The sequence below is a fragment of the Mycteria americana genome, chromosome 3, assembly GCF_035582795.1.
Source record: "Mycteria americana isolate JAX WOST 10 ecotype Jacksonville Zoo and Gardens chromosome 3, USCA_MyAme_1.0, whole genome shotgun sequence".
In the NCBI taxonomy this organism is placed as follows: domain Eukaryota; kingdom Metazoa; phylum Chordata; class Aves; order Ciconiiformes; family Ciconiidae; genus Mycteria; species Mycteria americana.
In genome coordinates this window covers 32,987,308-33,014,800 of record NC_134367.1, presented here as the reverse complement: position 1 = coordinate 33,014,800, position 27,493 = coordinate 32,987,308, and the positions used below count along the sequence as shown (strand labels likewise).

The window sequence follows — 27,493 nt, the reverse complement described above, 5'->3', positions numbered from 1 at the left end:
AGCCAGGCTACTACTTTTCAAGCTCCCAAAGATTTTTAAACATGCTACAGAAGTGTTGCACTTGGTTGAGAGGTTGGGAAGTTATGAAGCACACAGCTGTATTAGTGCCCCTCTGCTGAATGATTAATGGAGCAGTGGCCTTTGGAAAAGGAGGCAGAGTAATAAGACTGTCAGTAAAATATATCATGCAGGCAAAAACCATTGTCCATGAGAATCTTCAAAGTAGCTCTTCCCACAATAGTATTAAACTGCCTGAATTCTTTGGCTATGAAAATAGAATGTAATCAATATACCTGGCACATACCATGGTAGTATATTTATAATGCAATCTATACAATGTATTACATCTATGCACATAAACATATTTAGGCAGTAGATAAATGTATAATGCATATGCTTTGCAAAGAAACTTTTTGTTAAGCATACTGAAAAAACCCCATATTTCTTCATCTAGAGTTACTTTACTTTTTCCAAGACACTGCAATAGCTTTAGCCAATAATCATTTCCTATTGTTACATTTCAAGGTGAAGTTCTAACTCTAATAGCAAAAAGAAATATAGTTTCTGACTTCCTAGTGTGCAATTAAAGAATTCAAGGTATTATAAAATTACGCAGCAGGTCACTCTTCCTGTAAATCTCATTTATTCACATCTCATTTTCTAATAAACCAAAATATGTCTTACCTCTGACCCCTATAAAAATTTCACACAGTGGACATGAAAAAAGGGAATCTGATTCATTTTCCATTTCTAGAGTAAGACAAAGAAGCTTCTTTTGCTCAAACACCAGCAGTATACAAGATCAGAATAATATGCATTAATATAAATTATTACTTCTTAGGTCTGTTTTCCTCCTGGCATTTCTTATCAGAAATCTGACTTGAGAGTAAATAAGTAAGGTTTTTTTCACACCAATGATTAGTAATGAATAAACAGAGCAAGTACTAAAGCTGGCTTTGCACCTACTGAATGCTGCAAGTGTCTGTACTCATTTGATATGCATCTAGCAAAGCTTGGATGTTCCCAGAAGGCCACTCCATGAACACTGAGAGAGCAGCGTCTGCTAGTGGTGCCTGTAAGTCACAAAGAAGACAGAAAATATTTATATAAGTGAGAGCAAGAGAATGAACCTTATTTAAACTATATTCCATGCTATTTTAAAAGCACACACAGAAACAATTTCATGCAATGATCATCAGTATATAGAGAGTATAAGATTGTGAAACACATTTCAATGTTCACTTGGTGGGTTTTTAGCAATGTTTTCTTAATTAAAAAGATTTCTATGTTTTGCTTCATTTTCATTACTTTGCCTGATAGGTCCTGTCAAATTGATTTCTTCTCAGCTTCTTCTCTCTGGCTATAATGTGTATATGTATGTGTATACATATATATACACCACAGATCCATGCATGTATGTACGCTATAAGAGACAGAGTATATGTACATGTATATATATGTATATATATGTATATGTATATGTAAATATGTGGGGTTTATATAGATATATTCACATATATGCATATATACATATGTATACAAGTCTAGTAATGATTATGTCTAGAACACAATGCAAAAGATTTCTCCCCTTTTTTATCATCATGCAATTTCAAAGAAATACTGTACCTGTGGCATTGAGAGGACATCGATTGAATGCCATGTCCCCAGCTGGGGTCCTTTTCCACACCATTGACATCAAATAGTCTTCAGGACATATCTCATAAGGTGCTGCCATTTAGAAATGAGAATTTAAATAGAAACATTAATGTAAACCAGATATTTTACATCAGAAAAGTAAGTCTTCAAACTTGTCCTAATTTTTCCTGAGATGTATATGTTAACATAATTTGGTTTAATTTTAAGAATGAAGTACAAAAATGCAAAACCTGTAATTTTTGTTTAATATCTGTCTTTGTGATGGTATTTATTTCATACAGTTTGTGCCTTTATTCTCTTCGGCAAACAAACACTCTTTAGGTTGTAGCTGCAATGTTAATAGGTTTGAATCTTTTCTTGTTGCTCTATTTTGATCAATAACATTAAGCATCTATCAGAAGATGATGATACTTATGTTATAACTTTATAAGCTGTGATGCTTATCTTACATTAAGGTTTGTAAAGATTTTTCTAAAACTTAAACTGTATGTGAAAGAATCAGCTCTGAAACCACAGTTGAAACATTAAATGTGCTAAAGGTATCAAATGGGAGCTGTATATTCTGAAGACCAAAAAGCAGGTTATTTCTTTGAAATGAGTTTCAGTACAAGTTGGTAATTAAGCAAGTATAGTCAATAATGTGGGACTGAGTGGCTATAAAACAAAATGGCCTTTTACTTGTTATTGCAATACCATTTAAAGGGAAAAAATATTTTCACAATTTCGTAGTAACAGAACTGCTTGGGGAAAAAGAAGGTTCTGCAAATGCTTTGTGTTTTATTTTCACATGGTCATGACTTACAGATTCCTTTTGCTCTTTGTATTTTTACTGTAAATTCCCAGTTTATGATTCTTGAGTAAATTAAATTAACACAGCAAACATCTGGCTGAAGTCGTCTCACAACTTAAGGCACTGACAAATGCTAGTTACTGAAATCTAGTTCATTCCAAGTTCAGCAGGGAAAAGCCATGAGTTGTTTAAAAGTATTATTACATGTATTTCAGGAAAATTGTAACCCCACTGTATTACAGCAAAGCGGTTACAAAACAAGAAAAAGGAAAAGAGAAAGGAAATTCTATCACTATAGCAGATGGGGTGACAAGGCAGAAAGCAATTCGGTGATTCACCCATGGTTGCATGGGAAATCTCTAGCAGAGGCAGGAACAGACTACAGATTTTGCCCATCCCATTACCTAACCCATAAAACCGTGCATCTTGCCTGTTTTATACTTCTGCTGATGGAAGAGTGAGGTGAGTAAGGGAACTGAGCAGACTTTCTCACAAAGCTGTACCCTCTCTTTGTGGAGGACAAAGAATACCTTGCAGATGGCTCAGTAATACTAATATGAATCACAGCTGGGCAGAAAAATTGCTTGCTAAATTTGCCTCACCATCAGCATTCCTGAATCATAAATCAAGACAGTTGGTGCTGCTAAAAAAGCAAGAGATCCATTAATGGCAAAACCCAAAGAAAGTTGGTTATATTCATAATCTAGAATACTAGATAATACATAATCTAGAATACTGCTTCAGATATGCCCCAAAAGGGAATGCATCAGGCCAGTGTTACAATGGGAAAAGCCAGATTTTGATAAAAATGAACCATCTGGTGACATAAGCAAATGTAATTACCATCCTATTATGACCTTATAAACAAAAGAAATGTTCTGATTTGGGGAGTGTAAATTAACATAATAAGGAGGTAATATTACAAATTACATAAATTTGCTAAAGCTTAGAGTTCTTTGGGAAGTATATTTGTCATGCAGGTGTGGCCATTTCAAATGTGTTGTGTTCACTAATCAACACTTTAGGTGTTGATTCTCAGAACCGAAACTCTTACTTCCCTCCAAATATTGAATGTTAAATGTGTTTTTTTTCTGAAAAAAATATATACATGCATGTATATGCATACTAATACACACTATATTTTCTTTTTTATGTTAGCAAGTCACAGGTAGTATCAGAGATTTCCCATCTATTTGGAAGGGTACTACTTGCCTGCTTTTGCGTCACACTTTTCAGAACTCAAGATTATGTTTTCACTTTAGCGTAGTGCCAGAGATAATCTGTGCACCTGTGTGTTGTGTTCAAAGTAAAAGGTAGTCCCAAGACCCAGAGTTATCAGGGAAGAGGTGTGGGAGCAAGTCAGAGTTTGGAAGAGGTATCACTTAGCCCAGGCAAAGAAGTTTTCCTGGTCCCTGGCTGACTCTGTGCCTTTCAACGCATTGTATAAATACCTTGGATCAAGGAATGCTGTGCATAAAAAACAAACCAGTTCTTCCCAAAGCTAAAGTATATCTGGCAGAGCTTACTAATCAGGCATCCACCCACATTAAAGCATCTGTGAGGCTCCAACCCATGTTGCCCATGGAGACATTACAGTCACACTGGAGTGGTATTAAATCTGAGTTAAAAAGCCTTGCTGGCCCTGCTGGCTCTGCTCAGGACCAGTTCAAGTATTTCTGTAACTATGGCATGATTAATTCATAGCACACCCACAGATAAATATAAGTTAGCTGTACAAAATCATAGAGAATTGCTAAAATTTAGAAGCAAACAGCAAATACTGAGGTAAGTTTGCTAAAATTGGCAAATAAAAAGCAGATCTCTCTTTCACTGATGATGTGATTCAGCAATATCTTCCCACACAGAGCATGTGCTCAAATTTACCACGTTATACCCCTGTCATGATAGGCCTGAATTCATCCCACCTAAGCACAAACACTCAACAAAGTCAGTGGTCTAGAAGTACAGTCTTCTTCTGACATTACTGGTGAGAGCACATGCATCTCCAAGAGGCAATCGACCCACCTGGGATCTGAGGAAGCTCTGTACAACACACAGACAAAGCAAGATACACGCACAACCTCACAGAGTTTACAATCTACCTAGGCAGCTAACAAACATGGGAAAGGGTAATGAAAGGGTGAAGCAAGTTAGCTAACACCACACAGTAGCTCACAAATGAAGCTAGAACTATAGTTCCTCTAGTGAATTCTAATTCAATGCCACGGGCAAAATTATCTTAAACCAAGGCAATAGAAAAAAGCTTTTGAACAAAGCTCTTGAACATCTTGTAGAATAGCGTTGTAATCAGAGACAAAACAAAACCCAAAGGTTTAATTTTGTTATTTAGTTGTTGACAATTATTTGAGTATTCCCCCTTCTCATATTCTATCTTATGTAGCTAGTATTGCCTTTGAAGAAACCTACCTTCAGTAGGAAATCACTAGCTAGTCTTCGGCAGCAGTTGTGCGCTGTTATCTTTTTGTTAACAAACAAGGTAGTCTATCATTGTTTTCAGTAATATTTTGGTCAAAACAATTCCTATATTATGTTTTCTACCACTGACAATAGGCTTATGAGAAAAATATTGAGGATCTGTTTTGAGTAAAATCTGGGTAAAGCATAGATATTGGAACATGTATAGAATTATAGAATTAACTATTATGGAATTAAGTATTTCTGGAAACCAATACTATATTATTGGAACCTAAGATATTCTTAAAACTGTCATAAGAACATGATCCTATTTTTATAAAAATAAATTTACAGACGTTTCTCTCCTGAATGATACTGTACTTTGTTCTCAGTTCTCACATCTCTTAGTTTTTACTGACATATTTGATGGGACGTACCTTATTTCTCTTACACATTTATCTAAAAGTTTCTGATCAGCTTGCCACAAAACTCCTTATCAGTCATGGGTTGCAATTTCTTTTGTTACCTAGCTGTCTCCTTTATTCCGATGGGACAGACCTATTGTTATTCATCCTGTGTAAGTTTTCTGCAGTGATTCCTGCATGACTTAGCAAATCTAGAAGGTTTTTTCCTTTCTCTGATATGTTTCCATTTTTCTGAAGTTATCCTTCAGAAAAGGATACTTTGAGCACAGAGTACTAAATCCTTAACACTGCTGACCTACTAGGAATGAAATCTAACTTTAGACATTTGGGATACAGCAAAGGAGCAATGACTGAAGCCAAACTATCTTCAGATCTTTGTTTTTCATTCCCAGAATATTACACAATGGAAGGAAACAACCACAGTTTTAAAATTTATAATTGTGAATAGAAATAAATCACAAAGAAAGATACTGAACATTTGTCCAGAAACCAAGCTGTTTGAGAAAACAACTTTCAGACAGTAATTCTGAGCCTGCCTTTCTTAGTGCTGCTTATATTCAGCTTCTAGGAGTGTCTGATGTAATTCCGTTCCTGACCGAACCATTTGAAGAGAATCATTGATTATGAAGAAAAACTTGCGTAATGTTCAGATAATGCAGAACTCAAACTACAAAAAGTACAGTCAAGATTTTCAGTCAGTCAAGTGAACAGCTCTGTTTGTAAAGTTTCTTATTAACAGTGGCCAGCATAATAGAAAAAGGTTTTATTCTCCTTTTTTTTCCACAGTTTAAAGTCAGCTATAATTTAACTTTCTCTAAGTCTATAGACCTCTGGGTGATACAAACAGGTGCAGCTTCATCCACTTTACAAATACGTTATACAGATCTACAGAGCTGAGGATCTGGTCTTACACTAATGTTAAAGCAATGCTAATATAAGAAAAAATTAACATTTTAGTCTCTCATGTTTCTCAATGACTTATAGAGAAAAAGAAACCACCGAGACAAAAATAGCTTTGCTGAAGTATTTTAGGGGTATGGAAGAAAAGTATACAAATCATGAAATTTGCTTAAACTTTGAATGATCATCTCTGTATAGTACTTTCCAATTTTGCTTGGTGTTTATAAAATGTAAATATGTATATAATTTTATAAAATTTTGGTCACTTATCCACTGTCTACATTTAAATCTGAGATGCTTTAGTAAATGTCAGTCTAGAAACAGATAAATTAAATCTGTTGTTCATGTATAATCTTCTGCACAAGTATAGCTTGTTAAAAGGTGCTTTAGGTTATGATTTCTATAAGCAGACTGATTCTAATCTGGAATTAATCAAGTAAATAAATAAATTTACCAAATGGCAAATAAAGCTCTGTGTGTATTTGACTTGTAAATACATCTGTAAAATATTTTATTAACAGCAGGTGGCAACCTTTGAAAATTGGACTGCAGCAGCATGGTTTTACTTTTAAATATACAAATGCAAATTATTTCAAGAATGATTTTATGAGCAGGAGCTGGTTGATCTGAATGCCTGCTTATTGAGAAGATTCACACTAACCTTCTTCTCGTGCTGTGCTTTTATAGAGGTAGTCTGCATTAACTATGGAAATTATAATTATTTAGGAAACCAATACAAACACTGTTTTGTACTGCTTTTCAAATAATGAAGGTTTTACTAAAACTAAAAAGAGATAATTTGAGAAGTAAGTTAAATTTCGTTAACTTCTCCAGTATAGTATTATAAATTTTATAACTACAAATAGTCCTTTTGTTGTTCTTCAAATGCAATGAGATTCATTGTTCTACTGTACTGCAAAGACCTTGAAAACTGTTCTTTGATAGCTGTCAAGGGATAAACATGCTGCCTATGAAAATGTGGGCCTGATAACATAAAATTCACATCTGATATATTTCCCATTTCCTGACCCAAAGCATCCCTGCCATTTAAGTGCTTTCTCTGACTAGCGGAGAACATAGCCATTGAAATGTCCAGAAGTCAAAGACTGCTAGATTGATTTTTGCTGCTTCCTGTCTTGCAGTTCAGAACACATAATCTCCCAAGTGAATGCCTAAGACATCCTGTGCTGCTTACACCTTATTTTGTTATCTTACACCTATCCAACAATGCATTCTTTTACTTTAGGACAATGTGTCTTTACAGATAAAGATGATCAGATTCACCAGGTGTTCTTGTTTACTCATCACTTTTGAAGAAGCTCAAAAGTGCACTTTTATTAGCTTTCAGTGGGAAAGACTTAAATTTGTTGGGAGGGCAAAGTAAAAAGTGCTGCAAAGAAATGTATTTAAGCATTATATTCAAACAGGAAGGAAGTGCCTTTTTCATTTTAAATTACTTTCCTTTTTATAAAATGTTGTTCATGTATTCATTCATTCTATATAGTACAGTAAGGTTCACTTTTCCCCTTATCAATACTGCACTGAAATTTACCCCAAATGTATTACAAAGACGTCTCTTGTATACTGGATAAAAGGAATTCCATGATTTACAAAATCAGCCCTGATACTCTGAGAAACAGGGCATTCAGAGATGTCATGGTTTAACCCCAGTCGGCAACTAAGCAGCACACAGCCGCTCACTCACCCTCCCCTCCTCCCGGTGTGATCAGGGAGAGAATTGGAAAAGTACAAGTAAGAACACCCTTGGGCTGAGATAAGAACAGTTTAATAACTGAAATGTAATAATAACAACAACAACAACAACAACAATAAATTGTAATGAAAAGGAAAATAATGGGGGAGGGGACACACACAAAACCCAGAGAAAAGCAAAAAAAACAAGTGATGCAACTGCTCACCACCCGCCGACCGATGCCCCCCGGCCAACTCCCCCCAGTTTCTATACTGAGCATGACGTCATATGGTATGGAATAGCCCTTTGGCCAGTTTGGATCAACTATCTTGGCTGTGCCCCCTCCCAGCTTCTTGTGCACCTGGCAGAGCATGGGAAGCTGAAAAGTCCTTGACTAGCATAAACACCACTTAGCAACAGCCAAAACATCAGCGTGCCATCAACATTATTCTCATATTAAATCCAAAACACAGCACTATATTAGTTACTAGGAAGAAAATTAACTCTATCCCAGCCTAAACCAGGACAAGAGAGAATTTCTGTAGCAAATAATCGCCACTCCAAATAATGTAGGCATACCTAAGCAATGAAATATTTTTCTGATAACATTCTATGGTATTTTGATTTATTTAAAACATGAAGCATTGCTCATATATCCAATAGGGCTAGTTTACACCCAGCTACATAAACACAACTCTACAGAGAAAAACAGCAGTGACTTGTCTAAAGCAAGGCTAGATATGTCTCTTTATGGCTATTGCTCTAAGGACATTGATCTTGTCTCTCCTAAAGATGACCATTAAAGTAAGCCATACTATAGTGTAGATAATAACAATGATTATATTTGCATCTCACCAGGACACCTCTGTTCACTGCACCTTCTAACTTCCTCTCCAGTTCCTTCACACTGTTGCCCAGTCACGGCAGCACCTTGACAGATCCTTATCCGTCTCTCCCAGCCACCATCGCAGGATTTGGAACAGCCACTCCAGTGGCCCCACTGGTTCCACTGGCCATTTGCTGTTTGGAAAAATATAGTTACAGTGGCGACATAATGACAGTCATAAAGGAGGATATATAGGTTATTCTTTACTTGGGTAAGAGAAGAAAACCTCCCAGATATGAATAACAGCGACAGAAGTGGTAGATGTAGGTGCATGAAAGATGGGGAATTCTCTACGTGGCTCCTAAATACGGGATTGTTGTCTAAATGACTTGCATCTCGAGATAAATTGGCGCACATTAACTTACACTTACGCTGCAAAACAGACATTGTCCCTTTTGTATATTTTTTCTATATACTTGTATAGTGCTGTTGCATAGTAATGATACACATTTGCAATGTGCATAACTACCCTTTAAAAAACTAAAAAAAAAATTTTTGCATGCAATATTTTAGGAGCTTGATTTTTACATGCTCTGACAGTGCAAATGAGGTTTAAAAGTAGGTATAAATGTAATTTACCAACCCTGGAAGGCTGCTTTTATACTGCTGGAGGATCATGAAGTAGTTTCAGTGTAAAAGGGAATCAACTCATACTTGTTCACTTTCTAGGATCATGAGACACTTTATCAAGTTTTCTAGTCCTCAAACATATCTTTCTAAAACTGTGGAATGTCCTTTAAGTGGTGATAAAACTGAAAAGCTGATATGCAGCCCATCATGCAGTCTTTCTGGATGTATTCTTTAGCTTTGTATCTCCAGGTGGCTCATCATATAAAAAAGAGCGAGGCCCCAGGCCTCCCTCTAGAGGTGGCTGCTCTGCCCCTTCGCAGCCCGCTGAGGCCTATGGCGGCCCGGGAGCCTGCCGGCGTACCCCCAGTTCCCAGCTCAGAGCTACGGGCAAGACCAGCCCTTGGGTCTCTCCTGAGCAGGAGAGGTGGAGCTGCAGCTGCCCGCGCCAGTCGGTACTCACCGGTGCACTCAGGGTTATAGCACTCCCGGCTCTCGGCCCAGGGCCCTCTGCACTCGGAGCCGCCGTGGGCCGCTGCTGTGCACTGCCGGCTCCGCTGCTGGGTGCCATTGGAACAGGTCACCGAGCACTGGCTCCACGAGCTCCACTCCTGCCACTGTCCGTCGACTGCCACGGCAGGCACAAAAGAGATGGACACAGCAGAGTTACCACCTAAGCCGGGCAGGGCCTCGCGGCTTCCTTCTAGGTTAGGGGGTTTCAGCTTAGGCCTGAATGCAGCCCCTCGGACTGGGCCTAGCCTGAAGACGCTTAACGTCTTACAGCAATCAAATACAGAAACCGCCATTATGAGCGACTTCAAAAAAAATTAAAACTGTTTTCCTTTTTCTTCAAGTAAAGAAGGTTTCATCTCCTCTAATTGTACACTGATATAACAAAAGATAAATTATGATTTTGCTCACATGCCATACGGTTTGAAAGGTTATTAAAAACAAGGCCTTATTAAAAAGACTGGTCTTATCTTTCTCGGCAGAAGTGGGGGCCAATCTTGTATCATGCAAACCCTGAGCCCTTCAAAGTGATTTATTACAGCTGTGGCAATAACTTAGATGGCTCAGTTTATAAGATTATTGGTCCTGACTGTGAAATTAGGTCTCTTTAGTTGAACAGGAAAAGGAAAACAGGAGTTACCACTTTGCCTCACATACGGTCTCTGTTCTCTATACTTATAATGATGCATATACTTTTATCATTCATGTTCCCTCTAAGGTAAATGATCCCAGTTCTTCAACATTCTTTTGAGATAAAATGTAGGAGGACAGAAATGGCCTGCCCTCCTCCTCAGGTCTGCTTCTGTGTTTGCATATTGCATAATCTTCTTTCTGAATTTGTCAAGTTGAATTTTTAAACAATATAGATATGGTGACCAGTTCTGTATTTAGTATTTTGTATTAGCCCATACATTTGAGTTGGGATGCATATTCCCATGAGTAAAGGTTTAGGACTCTTATTTTTAATTTTGTATATCAGAAAGCTTCTTGAGGTAAATGAAAATATTAAAAAACAAAATAATAAAAAATATAAACCAATTAAGTTCCCATACAAGTTAAAAATTATATGGTCTACAATAGATAATAGGAGTATACACTATTTTTGAAAATGGGTAAGCATTATGAAATGTGTTATTACTGATTGTGCTAATTCAGAATCCTGCATTCATACAGACTTCAGCGATCATCAGTTCCTCATTGCACCTGCAGTTACCCAATATAATCTCAAAACGTAAGTTGTAGTACAATTTTGATTAATACTTGCCCTTGAAAACCTGGTTTTATAACTACTATTGCCATAAAAGCACCACTACTGAAAATGAGTAACTTCACTTGGCGCGCTTGCCAACCCCTGATTTCAGGATTCTTCTAAAGAAGGGTTGGAATAGCGGCTTCCTAAGATGATGGTGTTAATAATTAAAATAGGAAGCACAATCTTCAAGTCAGTGATTTAATGTACTGTGTGTGTATGGGTGCACCACTGTTCAATGAAATATGGAGGTGAACTATTTTACTATTGTCTGAGAGTAAACACAGAACATTTCTAACAGTTCAAAAATACTATCCGTATCTCTAATGCCCAGTATCTCAGCAACCAGTGAATTAAAGGAAGAGAGTTTTTGAGGCTTCTTCCTAAAGTTCTATATTAAATATTCTGTGTAATGCCTGGTCATGAACCACTTCTCAATGCAGATGCTTCTCAAGCTATGAAGCTGCACACCGATTATTTATTCAGCAGAAAATGGAAATCTTTCCAAACATGGAAGCTAGTTGCACTCATTAATCATAAAAGCTTTATGTGAAGAGGAAAACATTATGGAAATTACATTTCAATGCACCCTCTTCAGTTTTATTCATTGCTATATAGCATTATTTAGGGTAGGAAAGATTGAATCAATTATTATAGTGTCTTTGGAGAAAACTCATTCCATGGCTTCTCATATATATTTCATACATCTCCCTTCTTTATCTTCAGGAGCAAATAGCGTGTGAGTTTTCTGTATCAGAAATATCATTAAAAGACTAAAGAATTCAACATGAAGTTTTCCTTATAAAATTGAACATTCAAATTACAGCAAATCTTAACATTCAGCAAAGATTTAAACTGTTACTTTTAAATGCAACCAGTATATAACTTCCTCTGGTGAAAGTCATTTAGGTACAAATGACTGTTCAAAATCCAGAATTCTCAAATAACTGCTTATTTTGACAGATTAGTTGTAATATCTTTTGTGTTTCTTTGCAATACTGAAGTGAACTGAATGTATTAATTTCTTCTCTGCTATTTTTATTTGGCATTTCTCTTCTTGTCAACTCTGCTTCATGATCATATATCATGTTAATTACTTTTGTGTAGGCACACGTAAAATTGCACAGCTGCTAACTTGGCCAAAAACTGGATTAATTCAAAATTTTTGCAGCTGCATTCAAGACTAAAACTTTTCTACAAATTTTGTCCTAAAGTTGGAGTATGCTTTGCTGACCAGAAGAAAAGCAAAGTTCAGGTTTTATAAAAATATAAGAAATTTAATTTTAATTCTGTGAGGCACTAAGTTCCATTTTTTCCTTCATCTCTGTTTTCAAATGATCGGACAACCATTTGCTAATGAAATGTCCATCAACCCTTTTCAGGAAGAGCTCCAGTCATGGAGAATCTACTTGCAGCAGTGTTGTGAACTGTGGATATTCAACAAGCCAACTGCAAGGGCAACCTTCCACTGTGAGACAGAATTAATGAAAGAAATTTCTCAGATTACAGCTACCTGACACCTTTTTATATTATATATATGTAATCTTCAATAATAATTTATGGTTATTGAACTCATTGTAATACTTAGGTATTATGTACATATATATACACACTCATATATACATATATATGTGTATAGATATATACATATGTATAAATATATACACGTATTGAACATTTTGGTCAAAATGAATCATAACCTATGGAAAAAAAACTAAAATAAATTTTGAAAGAATACATGATTTTTTGAGTTAGTTTCAGTTTCAGTGGGTGGAAGGTTTAACATGAAGCCCACACATTGTTTACTTGGTTAGGGATAGTTTTTTGAAAGTGGTTTACCAACTAACTCCCAGAAATGAGGCACTTAAAATTCTTACTATAAGGGCTTAACTGGGATTCAAATAATGCCCTAGCTTGTGTCAGCCTTTCTCTCTGTGCACATGTATCCATTTGGCAATATCCATTTGGAATAAATAACAATTAAAACTTTACGGTTTCCCAAATATGTTTGTTGTATGATAAACAAATAATTACAGTGAATCTCTAAGCAAACATAATTCAAACAGGTATGGTGGACACAAACTGTGACCTCTGAATGTCTCCCTTTAAGCCACACTCAGAAAGTTGTTTGCGTTTTGGTTCTCCAAGACCCATCCTGAATCAAGATTTCCTACACAACATACCGTGCCCTACAGAGAGAGTGTCTTGAAGAAACTAAGAATTGTCTGCCCATGTAGTATCTCGAACAGAGTTACCATCCTGATTATATCCTTTAATCACTACTGTCAGAATTATGAACAATATTACCCCGCCTACTCACTTTGCATAACATTCTTTTTTCTGCGTGCAAAGGGCAATAAAAGAAATCACGAACAACCCACATCGAATGCACTGTAACAAAGCAGAGAGTTGCTATATGAGCTCACCAGGGCAGAGTGCAATATTGCAAGGTTTATGTTGTGTTTCAGGTCCATCACATGATCTTCCCCCATACTGGGGAGGTATACATGACCTTGTCCTAGTTCTTTGGCCTCGACCACATGTGAATGAACACAAACTCCAAGGTGACCATTCCTCCCAAACGCCATGTACTGCAACAAACCAAACAGATTTTAACCAGAAACAGACACACAACTAACAGAAGGATTTCAAAATAAACAAGATCAATATTTTAAACGGGAATTATTTTGCCAACTTCAATAGGTAATCTTTAGCATTGGAAAATAAATCCTTTACAAAATTTAGTTAATTTCAATTTAAAAAGTATATTTTCTCTAAAATATATGTAACTGTGAACCATTTTCTCTAATCTTTAAATAATCTCGCTACCACATTTTCTTTTCTTTCATTCTTTTAAGAAAGATGGCTTCCCTTTTCAAAAGTTAGTTTATCTTTGGTGCCTGACTTGAGATATTTTTAATAGCCCTGATTTTCAGGAGACTAGTCTTTGTGAAAATCAGGCATATACTTTATGTCTCAAGACAACACTGAAAACTTGAAGCAATCAAAATTAAGCTTTCTTTTGAAAATATAGGAATAAATGCAATAATTTCTTACTGTGTCACCATCATAAATTGGGGCTGTTATCTTACAATTGTTTCACTTGTTTAAATTCTGGTGGAAACATGGCAGCACACGTGCTTGATTTTCTTCCTCAAAAATTCCAAGACCACATAAGCAAAAGAGATTCATGCTATTTCCTTACATGAACATATTCATTGATTTAACATATACAGTAATACATGCATCACTCTATCTTAAAAAAATGTTCACTCAGCATACTTCAAACACCTTCAGAGTACACAATAAATTACAAACACATACCAATATTTTTATATACATGTATGTCATAAAATTAATATAAAGAATCATAGAAGATGCATCTTTACGGTTTTTTCCACTGTAGAAGAAACTAATATACAATATCCATATTAACTTCTATACTATATGCATTCCCTTTTCAGAAACAATTGGAGTTAAATTTTCAGAAAGCTCTCTAATATTCATGTATTAACCATGAATTATTAGAATCATCATAATTATGAATCATCATAATTAACCATGTACTGGTAAGGCAATTCCATACATGCATTGGTAAAACAGTTCCTTATAAATTGAAAAATACTGCAAAACAAACTTTAGTTATTTTTCTTCTGCTTAAATGAAAACAGTTGCACAGGTTTAAATTAGGCTGTATGAGAACAGGAATGTGGTAATGAGAACTGTAGTAATGCTAGGCATTTAAGAAAAATCCAGAGACTTAGTACCCAGACTGAGCATCGCACTCAATATAATACAACTCTGTGTTTCTGCAACTCTGTCTGTTTGAAGGGTGTCTGGAGGGGAAATAGTGTACATCGTCTCAGTGTATCATTGGTAATGGTTCACAACATTACAGAAGAATTAGATTTTCTGTTTTGTCCTCTCTTTTTTTCATCACTGTGAAAGAACTTCTCATGTATAGGTTTCCTTTGCCCTGAAGGCATGTGTCACCTGCCCAGTTGCTACAAATAAAACTCTTTTCTTGTAGGGATCAGAATAAAATTTCCTGAGGTGAAGTTCAGTTGCCTACGGTGCAGAAAGAGGTTTAGCTCCATGGCATATTATCACAAAATCATCAATAAGATCAAGGAGAATTCTGCATGTAGGTAAGTGCTATTGCATTTCATTAAAAGTAAGGAAAATTGTCATTTCAGATGCTATGTTGAGGTAAAAAGTTTGTGAGCTAACTTCTGAGAAATTGTACCTGACAGAAAATGCCAAGCTTCATTCAGGGAAGATTTTAACCCACTAGATAACTGCCCGATTGACGAAAGGTTTTTAGTTGGTCACATACAAGTGGTGAAAAAGCACAATAATTATTCCACATCCTACATGGATAGCTTTATTAAAATTATCTTATTCTAAATATCACATCAATCTGCATTATATTAGCAAAAAAAACCCCAAAACCTCAGGAACATTCAAAATTAATGTTAAAGTGACAGATTTTAGTCTAGTTATTTTAGAAACCTTGATTAACTGTGACATTTTGGTCAAAACCAGGAAACCTAACTCTTCTAAAACTAATAAATTAATAACTATATCTGCATATAATCCCTTACATTTCATCTTTTCTCAACAGGTACTATACTTAGACAGCTACTTTGATCCAGCCATATGATCTGAAGACTTTTTTCTCATTGGCAATGTATTAGATTCTGAATCCAGATGTATCTCGAAGACTCCAAATTTTTTATCATATGAGAAAAATGAATGAGAAACCAGTTTGTCAGATCAGATTCCAAACAGCAGTCAGTAATAACAATGACATAATTTCATCTCCTGATTCCACAATGGTTGATCAAGATGTTCAGGTGCAACTACAAGAACTTCAAAAAGTACAAGACATAGCAAATAAAAATTAATCCAAACTAGAAAAAGATTATTCTGTAAAAAATAATAAATTAGAAAGCTCTAGACACTATGTAGACACAGGCTGAGGTTTTTCAGGGTACATATGAGTTTTAGTCTAATGTTTAATTTGGAGTTTTGATATGATGCTGTCAAAATATTATAAGTTAGTTGTCTTATTTAAAAATGACAAAAATGTATGTTGAGGGGCTCCTTAAAGATCCTGTCTTGAGCCAAAAGGTTGTATATTTCTTCTGGCAATAGTGACTGCATGTTAGCAGCAACACAGAATAATTCTTTTTTGATTTTGGATCTTAACATAAGCCAAACAAAATGTTTCACTTTGGGTGGATTCATACTTACAGTAGCCTCTATCTGTTTGTGGTTTAAAGTAAGCTGTGTCCCAGATCATCTTCTGTGACAAATTTTAGCTCATTAAGTAAAAATTTCACAGTACCTTCTTGTATAACTGTATAGTTATACAAGCATAGTTATACAAGTAGACTTGTATAACTGAAACTAATAGGTAACTAATAAAGTCAAGGATGGAAAAGGCATATCACGAAGAAAACAACCAATGTCAGCAAACAAATATCAAGGAGAATTAACCTGTTCAATGCATCACAGAAGTGTCCAGTATTATGCAGATCAGCTTTAAAAGAACATCTTAATTTAAAATTTCTTACCTTTGAATATTTTTTTCTGATATTTCATTTACATTTTCTTTCTTTAACACCATTTTCTAAATACAAAACCCCCTACAACATCTCATGAATTATAGCCAGATGAGCTATGCCAAATTACACCAGATGGAGAGCTGGCCCACAGAGGAGTTACTGTTTTCTATAATACAGTTTCAGATGCAAGATTCATTATTTGGGATAAAAATATTCAGATTATTGCCAACTTATCTGTCAAAAACATTGCTAACACAACGAGTTTGGATTACTGCGGAGCATCTTTCCCTTCTCTCTGCCACTCTGTGAACCTAATCATGTTGAAGTGAACACCCACAGTGTTCACAATACGCAACTGCTGTGAAGTGGGAGGAGGCGTGAGGCCATGCTGGCCTTCATCCTACAAGCATATTTTGGGAGATTTTTATTGGGGTTTAAATGCTTTTGATTTGTTCAGCTTTAAACTGAACAGATATTGGAAAGCTATTATGGCCATTGACGTTTCATTGTAAGTGGTATCATAGTTGAATATGGCTGAATAACTGCATCTAAGCAGATGCTACATTAAAGGAATTTTTAAAATTAAATTAGAGGGTTTGTATGCACAAATTTAAACTCACTTAAGTGGTATAGTTTCCTTTAGTATAGCTTAAATTGTGCAGTCAAAAATCTTTCTTAAATTTGTAATATGTAAACTCAGCAGACTTTCTGACACCTGCTCTCTAACCTTCACATTTAAGCCATACAGCTACTCCTGCCGTGTTTCTTTCTAATTATAAACCCAGGTTTTCCTTACTTTTATTTTCTTCCTCTCAAGTGAAGGCCTGAACTTCCAGACCATAGATTACTAACAATAAAGCTACAGGATTTAAAAAGATAGGGATAATTTCTCTGCAATGATTTTGATGGTGTACCATGCAGGCACGGAATATATCAAAATGTGCAACGTTTCAGCAGTATGGCTAAACTTCATTGACATGAGCCCTGAGAAAAAAAGGAAGATAAGTAAAGCAGTCTTAGCATATCACACCAGCCAAAATATAGCTTTTGAGCATAGAAATGTTTGAAATGGTTTGGGGTATTCCTGCTCCTGCCATGTCTTGCTTGACCCATAAGCTTGAAAATGCTGAGCTTCAGCTAAATTTTGTGGTAAAAGTTGTTGAAGGCAATGGAGAAGGAGACATAGAAACTAATTGAGATGATCTACAGGCATGGAAATTCCATGTTCTTTCTCCTTGAAGGTTTAGCTGTGTTAGAAATGATCCACTAAGCTAAAATGAATTAGTGGCACTGCAGTCCTGGATCCTGAGATGTCTTTGCTCACAAAAGAACCAGTAACAACAGTGGTTACCTGAGCTATGTTTTGTTTGCCTACTATGCTGCACTTTTCTAGAAGGCTCTTGATTCCAAGCCAGACTGAATTACCTAATGGACTCCTGCCCCTGAAATAGTATTGGTCCGGAACAAATATAACTAAACAAAAAATTAGGTAAATAATGGTTCCTTCGTGATTTTACTTGAATTATCAGGAGTACTATTTTGAAATTTAAGGTTTTATTTCACTACTTATGTATATAGCTATAGATATAGGTGATGTCGATATAATGATGAAGCTGGTGAATCCCATTCTCAAAATTTTCCAGGACAGTGAGATCACAGAGAGATGTATTCCCTAACATCCCAGTATCCTGGACACTAAAGGGAGTGTATGAAGGCAATAGATGAAAATACTCTGGAAACCTTGCATTAGTGTTTTCAAGTTTAACAGGTTCTCTTGAAGCTTGTGGATAGATGCTTGAAGTATAGTCCAGTAGGCCATTCTGCATCCTTTTTTATTTTGAAAGGGCAACTTTTTGGTTAGGAAACATTATTCCAGCTCTCAAAATACGCCCCCCCCCCCCCTTACTAATCATGCAAATATATAATTAATATGTCCCAGCAGATTTTGTGGATTTTGTATTTGTAGGTCACAAGGAGAGACCACTGTTATTTTTGTATGTTTATTGCTTCTAGTTTAAACTCTAAGATGTAAAAACTTGCTGTGTTAACAGAGTCCAAAAGCTGTATGAAATGAGTGGTACAGGTCTGGGTACACAGGCCAGATCCCAGCTATGTATGCATATGTTCGGATTGTTTTGTCAAACTTGTGTTTTAATTACACTAGTGTAGACACTATGCACTTTGTTATGCATGGACCAGAGATAATCCTGAACTATGCACTCACTGAGTCAAGATACGTAGTATAATGAGGACAGAGGATATTTAGGCTAATAATTAAAGGGAGGTTTGAAAAATTAATGGAGCTGTGACTAGGAAATGCACATTTCTAAATTGCTAATCTTGCACACTGCCACACAGTAGTGACCCTGTATCCAGACAGAGACCAACATAAATTAATAAGGTTATTGTAATTATGTGAAACAACATTCAGGATTAAGCCCAGAAGACTAATTATTTAGGAAAGGTAACTTGAGATACATAAAGATTATCGGAATCAGCTGTGGTGATCTGAAAAGGAAAATACCTTGGCAATATCACTGTTAGCCAGTGAGAATTGGTAGCCATTGCTCATACTGGGTATCTGGAAATAAAAGCCATACCCTGAAGTGGGAGTTCATGTGTAAGGAAAGAGTTCCTTTGTGACGTGAGAAATATGGAGCAGACTTTTGTGTGAGCATTGTTTAGTAGTTTGCTAGACAATGTGATTTTTAAGAATTAGCTTTTTTCCAGTTTACTTTGACAGCAAATTAATTACCTTGGCTTTTGCATTACATGGATTTTTTCTGTTTTGATATGAAAAGTTTTCATTCCTTACTGGAGAGAATGAAGATAAAATTCTGTAAAATTAGGTGACTCGCCTCTTCTTAGGTAATACAAAATGAGCAAGAAAGCAGGCAGAACTGCATCTCATTGTGAGTGCTGGACTGTGTGTTTTCCTGTTCATACTTCATGCAGTTTCAAAGCAATCTATCTTTGATTGTTTGGAACGTTTGTTCTTTTCTTTTATAGTTCTCTTTTTTCACTTCTTATTTTTATACTTTCAAGTTGAGAGTTCTTTTGCAATGTATCCCACCTCTGGCAGAATGTAAGCTAGCCTAACCTTTTTAGAAATAGCTGCCATTTTTGTATGGAAACACTTCAAGTGATCCAATTCAGCCCTGTCCAGGGGTTTCTGCCCTGAAATATTAGAAAATCTCATGTGAATTGCTTACCTAAAGCACAGTAGTAAAGCATTAGGTGCTGACAGCTGTTCTTATTACAGTGATGGTTTATCTAGTTACAGTCTTTTAAGTTGCTTTCCATTACAGAGGTTCCCTAAATGCTTATAATGCTGATACACAAATTCTGCTGGGATCACCTATGCACTTCCTGTTGGATATTTTTCAACACACAGTAACAACATGAGAGTCTGATTCTACATATTACTACTCATTGAGATAAAGTCCAGGGGTTTCTCTGTGTATGACAGTCTAGTTTACTTCAAAAGTGGAGTGAGCTTCCCCAGAAGCTGAAGATGGCTCACCACTCTCTTGGGATCAAATGTTACAAAGTGCTGAGGAATCTGTGCATCTGAAGGCATGCATCTAATTTTCTCCATTTCAGACACAGCAGAGGAAAATGAATGTAGTCACAGGGCATATTCCTTCCCGTTTGCTTCCCATCCCAGATTAATCAGATCCACAGGTAGAGTCTAAAGAAACAAGATGTGCCCTTTCAGCAGCTAACTTGAACATGCCTGTCTCTTCTCCTTAGTGTATAACTACGGCTGAACTCCAACTATGTCCAGATCTCTGAAACAAAAGGAGTAGGAAAACTGTGATGCAAGATACTGATGACCTTTACCTTGTGTCAGATGTAAGAGAGTTACTTTTTGTCTGATCTTTCTTCCTTTGATGGGTAGCTGTTGCCCTTTCTTGCCAGAACAATGTAAAGGGAAGTCCATGAAGACATTACATTACATTACAGAGAACATTGTCTGGCCCATTGCCTAGAAGACAGTACTCTAAATGGCGAAACAATTACGGTGTCGAGTAATATATGTTAACTTAACCCACCCTGTTAATCAGTCTCTTCTTCTTAATTTATTAATGATCTGGATTTCTTCCCTAGTTTGTATTTTGTACTCGTGCTATAGCTTCTCTTTTCTGAGTGAAAATTAGAAAATATAGACTTTTTAAAAAATCTGAAACTGTCAGGAAAAAGGGACTCTTGTTCCATACCTTGACTGTTCTGAAAGTAAAAATAACAATCTACATGACAAAATTTCACAGCTGAATAGAATTACACTTCTCTGCTCTAATTGAAATGGCCTTATGAAATTCATGTTAAAAATAATAATAGTAATAAAAAGATATAGTTTCAAATTCTTATCATTATACAGTTCAAAAACATCCACAATTTTATTTATTGGCTGCTAACACTACCTGGACAGAGGGCAGTGTTATTGCAAACCCTTGATTCTCTTAAAGGGCCGCTGCAGTGTGTCCCGTAAGGTGATACACAAGTTCTGGTTCGCACCTGCGACCCTTGACCACAAGTAACTGAACACGTACTCCACTGGGCCCACTCTTCAACACCAGATTCACCTGTATTCAAGACAACAAACAAACATGAATATAGACATAAGTATTAATAAGACTTTTTTTTTGCTGAAGCTCATTATCGTCTGCTCTTATAAATCAAAGAAAAAAGTACCGCACCAAAATAAATATTTAAAAGTTCATGGAGTAAAGCAGCTGTGAAAATGTGCAATGAATAGAAAATAAAGACACCTACAATGCTGCAGTCACATAACGCCTGTCAGAGGAAAACACTTTGATCGCTTAGCATCATTTACAACTTTATGAGAACTACTGTCCTTCAACATTTTAGAAACAACACTGCCCTCAGGATGCTAAAAGAACATAGACAACTATTTTTATATAATAGCAAAGGATTTATGTTTGATATTTATACTTATCACTCTAGAGTAAAGGCTAGGTAATAATTTAAGGAACTCTGCAGGTAAGGAAATTCTGATTAAAAAAAAAAAACCCAAACCAACCACCTCATTTGTTATCTTGAATGGAGGAGAGTCATCTAGTATTTGAGAGAAGTTCCCTGGCAAAGAGAAGCACTTTGCTTACCAAATTTTAACCTGAAGGGTGGGATGGGAACTTTGATTTCATCATTTACTGCACAGATCTGCTCCTTGCTTTTGACAGGTGTGCTAAACTCTTGGATGCCCTAGACCTCCTTACTGTTTATAGTAAGTACCACTATGTTCAAAATTATCAGATGTGATTTGTTAATACTGTACATTTGAATAATGTATTTCTTTGTTGTTCAGAGATAGTGCATTATATTATTTCTATTTTTTGAAAGCAAGTAATGCATAAAGTCTTCTTGCATGGATGTTCAGGAAAGAATGCTTAAATTTAGTTTCCATGAACAGCCATACACACAGTCCTGGAATTCCTTTCCCAAAGGCATTCATGTTCAGAAAACTGGATCCCTTGAGTATTCTCAGAAAGCAAATGCAAAACTAATGTGAATATACCTCACTGAACAATTTAAGTAAATAATTGTGGATTCATGTTCACCTTCTTCCTTTAAAAATCAGTATAGAATGGCATGCTGAAGCCTCTATTACACCCTTGATTTTTAAACCTAAGTCCTTTTTGAAACAAATGGGATTTTCTGCCTTACAATCAGAGGCATGATACAACCTTCAGTCTTGAATAGCTTGCTTAAAATTTCAGTTATCTCAATATACCTCTAGTCTTCCAAAAGTTTTGATATTGGTCGCAGTCCAGGGAATGCCTGCAAACCAGGAAAACTCTGGTGCTATCTTCCAAGAATGCAGTAAATGATATACTATTTCTTGAAACTGTGCCTTTGTAGCAAACATCTATCCAAGCTCTTTTTTTTTGTTTCCAGAGGCCAAGCATGAAAGCTTTGCAAAATGCTTGTCTCTGCTAGTCCTCTAAGAAGCAATTCTAAGGCTATTCAATGTTTTTTTTTTAAAATGTGCTTTTTATTCAGTAACAAGACAAAATTATTTATAATTAGCACACAAATCCCTCTGCTTTTCATAAAATTATATACAATTCTAACATCTTCTATGGACAAGGACAAAATGATGAGATTTTTCACATACAAAAGCTCACCAAAGTGATTTTTTTAGTAATTTTCTTTTTTTTGTTACATGAAAAAATGAGAAATTTAATCACTGATTATTGTTTTAATAATTTTTCTGATACGAATTTAGCATTTTGATTAGGTTGCTATATGGCTTGGGTTCAGGTTAAAGGATATAATATGATAAGCATAGCTAATATATAGGTAGACAGTAGTAATTATACAGTGTGTACTATAAACTCTATGTACATGGTAAAAATACTTCTATTACTATGGGTTTCTAGTCTAATATTTTTTGTCTTTTCATACATGTTTGAAGCTTGACTTTGCCTTTGTTAAAATGGTTTAGATGAAAGGTCAAACAGCAGAAAAAGTCAGAGCTATGTTTCTCAAGATGTCCTCATTATGTAAAACAGTCATATATATACTCAGTGTAAATTATCCATTATCCAACACAGACATGGTGACAGTGTGTAGCTAACAAAATTCAGAAATTAAGTATTAAAAATTTAAAATGTTGGAAATCTTAAAGTGATAAAAAGTTGCTCTTAAGCCTTGGAATATGATGAAAAATAGCAGCAACATGATGCTAAGAAGTGTGATTGTATTAAGTGAATTTTGAAGTTAATATTAATTATTAAAAGTCCTGAGCATATATGTACTGTCCATTCACAAAAGGCAGAATCTAGCAGTATACTTCAATGTACATAAAGGCTTAAATATTTGCTGGAGCAAGATCCTCCACACTAACAAGATGTTATGTGCAAAACCAGTGAAAACAGGGAAAATAAAGAACAAGTTTATCTCATCAGCTATTCCACTTCTTTTGCACAATGTGTTATGATTTTTTGGTGATTTTTAACTTTTCAGAGTATTTTGTACTGCTGTCAGTATGATTATTACTTATTTTAAAATATTTTAAAGAAGGAAACATCTTTGCAGACATATCATACCATAGTTAACCAGTTTTAATATAAGCAAATACAGGCTTCTTTATTTTCTAGAATAAACTGAGATTGCCTACATAATCTGCAAATACATCTTCCATTGTTTTCTTTATGTCTTTTCCATTTTTTTCTTTTCTGAAATGAAAATTTCAAAAGGGCTACTTTTTATTTTCCCTCTAGTTTTCAGTTACTTGAGACCCCTTAGATTTTTATGTTGATTGTATTAAAACTACAATCTCAAATTAACTATTGGCAAGCTACCAAGCCCTCATTCTCCCTTGCTGCTCAACATGTAAGAGGAAACATAACTTACTGTATGGAAGGCCTCATTGATCTGTGTAACACTTACCTGTATTATACTCTCTAAATCCCATAACACCTAAGGGAAGGATCAGTCCAAACACATAAAATTACACATATAGGACAACAAATTATTCAACAGTATTTTTTTTTAAATAAAATGTTTTACTGCCTCATATCACTACAAACAGGAAAATGCATATTATAATACCACATTTTAAAACTCTTCCATTCCCAATAAAATTAGGTGGATTAAGTCCACTACTCTAACAGTATTAAATGCTTTTCATAAATCTTTTCCAGGACAATTCTCTATTCCTGTCTCTTTGCCTTTTTAAACCATACAAACATTTTGTTGCACTTTTGCATCTGTTTTATTATTACACAAAATAAAATATTAAACAGGCTTAAAATATAAGAAACCTCATAAACTCAGTATCCATTTACTTTAAAGGCTGTTAGGCTTAATATATGGGTAAATTAATGAGATAGATATGTTAGAAAAAACCTTATGATCAGTTTAAGAAGATATCACATTAATTATATCACAAGAAAATGAATGCATTAGAGGTGAAGAAAATATGCAATGATTACTACAAAGGAAAATCAAAATGAAGAAGAGATGAAAATTAGTAAGTATGTCCAAAAAGAGCACAGTATTACTTAAAATGTGTTAACCTACAGTATGTAAAATATAGATTTCCTCAAAGTTGGGCATGTAAATTTATATGCTCTGCTGATACATCTCACATGCTTTCAGAACAGGACCTTGAAAACCAAGCCTGTATAATTTTGAACGTTCATCTCCCACTCCACACACACAATCTATCAGAAGGTGATAGTATAAGTGCTGCATTTATAATGCAGTTCTCTAACACCCGTAATAGATGCACTGCAATGCATGACTAGAAATTATCAAATACAAGTTTTACCTGATAATATGAAAGTTTTAGGGATTTATATGAGGAAATAAAACAGATCATCTTACTTATTTTTTGGAGTAATTGTATGAATTCAAGAAGCAGCGTAAAAGCAAAGGTGTTATTCTATGTAGTAAGCAAATAACATTATAAGTCTGAGCTAGGTATGTAAGTAATAAGTTCTGCTTGCCTAAACAAAAACTGCATGGAGACCAAGAGGGTTTTAGGCTCCCTTCTTCCACTACATTTGCTTACAGTAGTATCAACTGGGAGTTAGCCATAAAAGTAGTCTTATAGATTAATAGGAGGAAAACAGACTTTTTCCCCTTCTAAATTCTTTACCAAGCAGATCTACACTGATTTGGCTATAGATGTATTTAGATTACTTAATATATTGATTTCTGCAAATCTGTTAAGTAAAGCACCCTTCTACTAAGGAAGTCAACATGCAACATAACTAGAAGCAATTATAGCTCTTTTACTACAGTGAATATAAAACTGGAAGCATTATGTATGACTGATGCAGGCATATTTTCTAGGTTAGTAACTATGGAATACAGAGTAAGTTGTTTCAAATCCATACAATAATTATGGGGCACAAGATTTTCAACACCCTAACTTACTGGAATGGAGTGTGTAGGGAACCATTAAAGAGTTAGATTTTACCAACAGATACACAGATCATTACCAATGTCAAAATGGGCAGTAGTTTGGCTGTATGAAAGCTTAATTCAACTCACCACTGAAAATTTATCATTGACCTCAAAGGCAGCTGTGGTAACTGTTGGTAAACAGGCTTTTTTTCTTTTTTTAATTACTTCAGCTCTAGGTTTGTAATATCATTTTGGTATCTTTATCTAAAGAAGATGCAGTTGCTAAACAAAATTAGAAAATATGTTTTAGATGAAAAACTGTTAGATAATTTTCACATCCAATTAAAAACTACTTACGGCCAATTTCATTTAGCAATTATGAATCTGGAAACTAGAGAATAGAGCATTGTGCTTGGCCAAAGATAGTAAATGCTGAATGTATGCACATTAAAGTCACCCTAGTAATTAATTAATTTGATAAACGCCTAAAGCTGGGATTAGACCTCAGTCTATTTATAAAGAAATTCTGAAGCATGTTCTTAACATCTTCTTTGAAAAATGTTGATATGTCACAGTAAGCTGTCCTGTGTCTTGTATGTGTGAGACTGCCTTTATTGCTAAAGAAATTAATGCTTTCACTAAATGATTCAGTATCCACATTCACAGTGCATGTTTTTGTATGATCTACCTAATTCTCAGCTACTTTATTTATGGACTTTAACTGGTGAAAAAAAAAAATAAATGATTCAAAAAAAGTATCAGCTTAGAAAAACTGACAAATATGCAGCAAAAGATTATGGAAACATGCAGTGGTTTTGCTAAAATTAACAACAGTAAATAGAAAAATGTAACTGATGTATTACCAGTTTGTGCCATAAATTTAGCAGCATCAGCTTGTTCCTGAGGGACCCTTTTCTCATGAACAGATCGAGGTCGCTGACTTTTAATTGTATGATCTCCCATCATTCCAAATTCTAAAGACAGAATAAAGGTTTATGAAAGCTTGTGTGTAGACATTTCTCAAAAGTCACATACTGTCTCATGCAATATGTTCCTGAACATACCTGGAAGTTGCTGGTAAGAGTCAGGCAAGTGATCATGGCAGTTAACATCAACTTAACTTTGCTACACTCAGCTTTTAATAAATACTTAAATTTGTGCCTGCAGATTGTCAAACATGATTTTATTGTATGAACCAACATTCAGTGTAGTGACACATACTATAAATCAGCTGCATGACATGGGACAAAAACAATTATTCAAATGCAGACATTTTATTCCTATATTTTGAATCAGTGCAAACCACACCAGAAAATGATTGTGACAGCATTAGACATTGCTGTTCTATGGCAGAGCCTGCTGCTCCTCCAGAGGACTTCTATTTCTGCACTCGTCTTTCAGGCTGACGAAGCCTTCAACAGAGACAACAAGTCATCTTTGGGAATGGTGGCGATGCGAAATAATAATAATTTAGCCAACAAACTGGTTAATTTTTAGGCTGAATCCAGCAGAAAAAGTGCTTGTGAACTCTTTCCTTTCTGAAACCTCTCAGTTATAAAGACAATCGGTTATATGTTGCCCTCAGTATTTAAAAGGAAGTCCCCACTGATTTTAATGGGGAAATCTATAAAAATCGATGACAAAAAGGCCCAGTGTGGGAGACAAGAGCGCTTCATTTTTTATCACCTCTGTCATTTTCCCTCTCTGGTCCTGTGCAAACCTCCTAGCCTTCTACCTCAGAGTCCATTTTTCCTTTCTGTGATGAAATGTGGAGGGTCCTTTGCACTTAGAGGGGGACTGCTGCGTCTTCAGCACAGTTCCCTCTGGTCCTCCCAGGCACACACAGCTGTCTGCAGCTTGGTGCTAAATATTCGGTTTCTGTTGGGAGTCTAATTTAGGAAGTGTGTGCTGGGAACAGTGGGCTAACGTTGAAACTACTTCATCTACAACCA

At 35.5% G+C, this 27,493-nt stretch overlaps 1 protein-coding gene across 1 annotated transcript in view; it reads right to left on the bottom strand.

The window, feature by feature from the left end:
• ADGRB3 (adhesion G protein-coupled receptor B3) overlaps positions 1–27,493 on the bottom strand; it is a 465,041-nt gene that overhangs the window by 259,177 nt on the left and 178,371 nt on the right. Inside the window, exons 2-8 of the mRNA XM_075497295.1 lie at positions 26,405–26,515; positions 21,086–21,247; positions 13,518–13,682; positions 9,796–9,960; positions 8,735–8,899; positions 1,627–1,728; positions 967–1,073 (exon numbers count right to left, since the gene is read on the bottom strand). Of these exons, the coding sequence (XP_075353410.1) occupies positions 967–1,073; positions 1,627–1,728; positions 8,735–8,899; positions 9,796–9,960; positions 13,518–13,682; positions 21,086–21,247; positions 26,405–26,515 (977 nt within the window). The remainder of the gene's footprint in view (positions 1–966; positions 1,074–1,626; positions 1,729–8,734; positions 8,900–9,795; positions 9,961–13,517; positions 13,683–21,085; positions 21,248–26,404; positions 26,516–27,493) is intronic.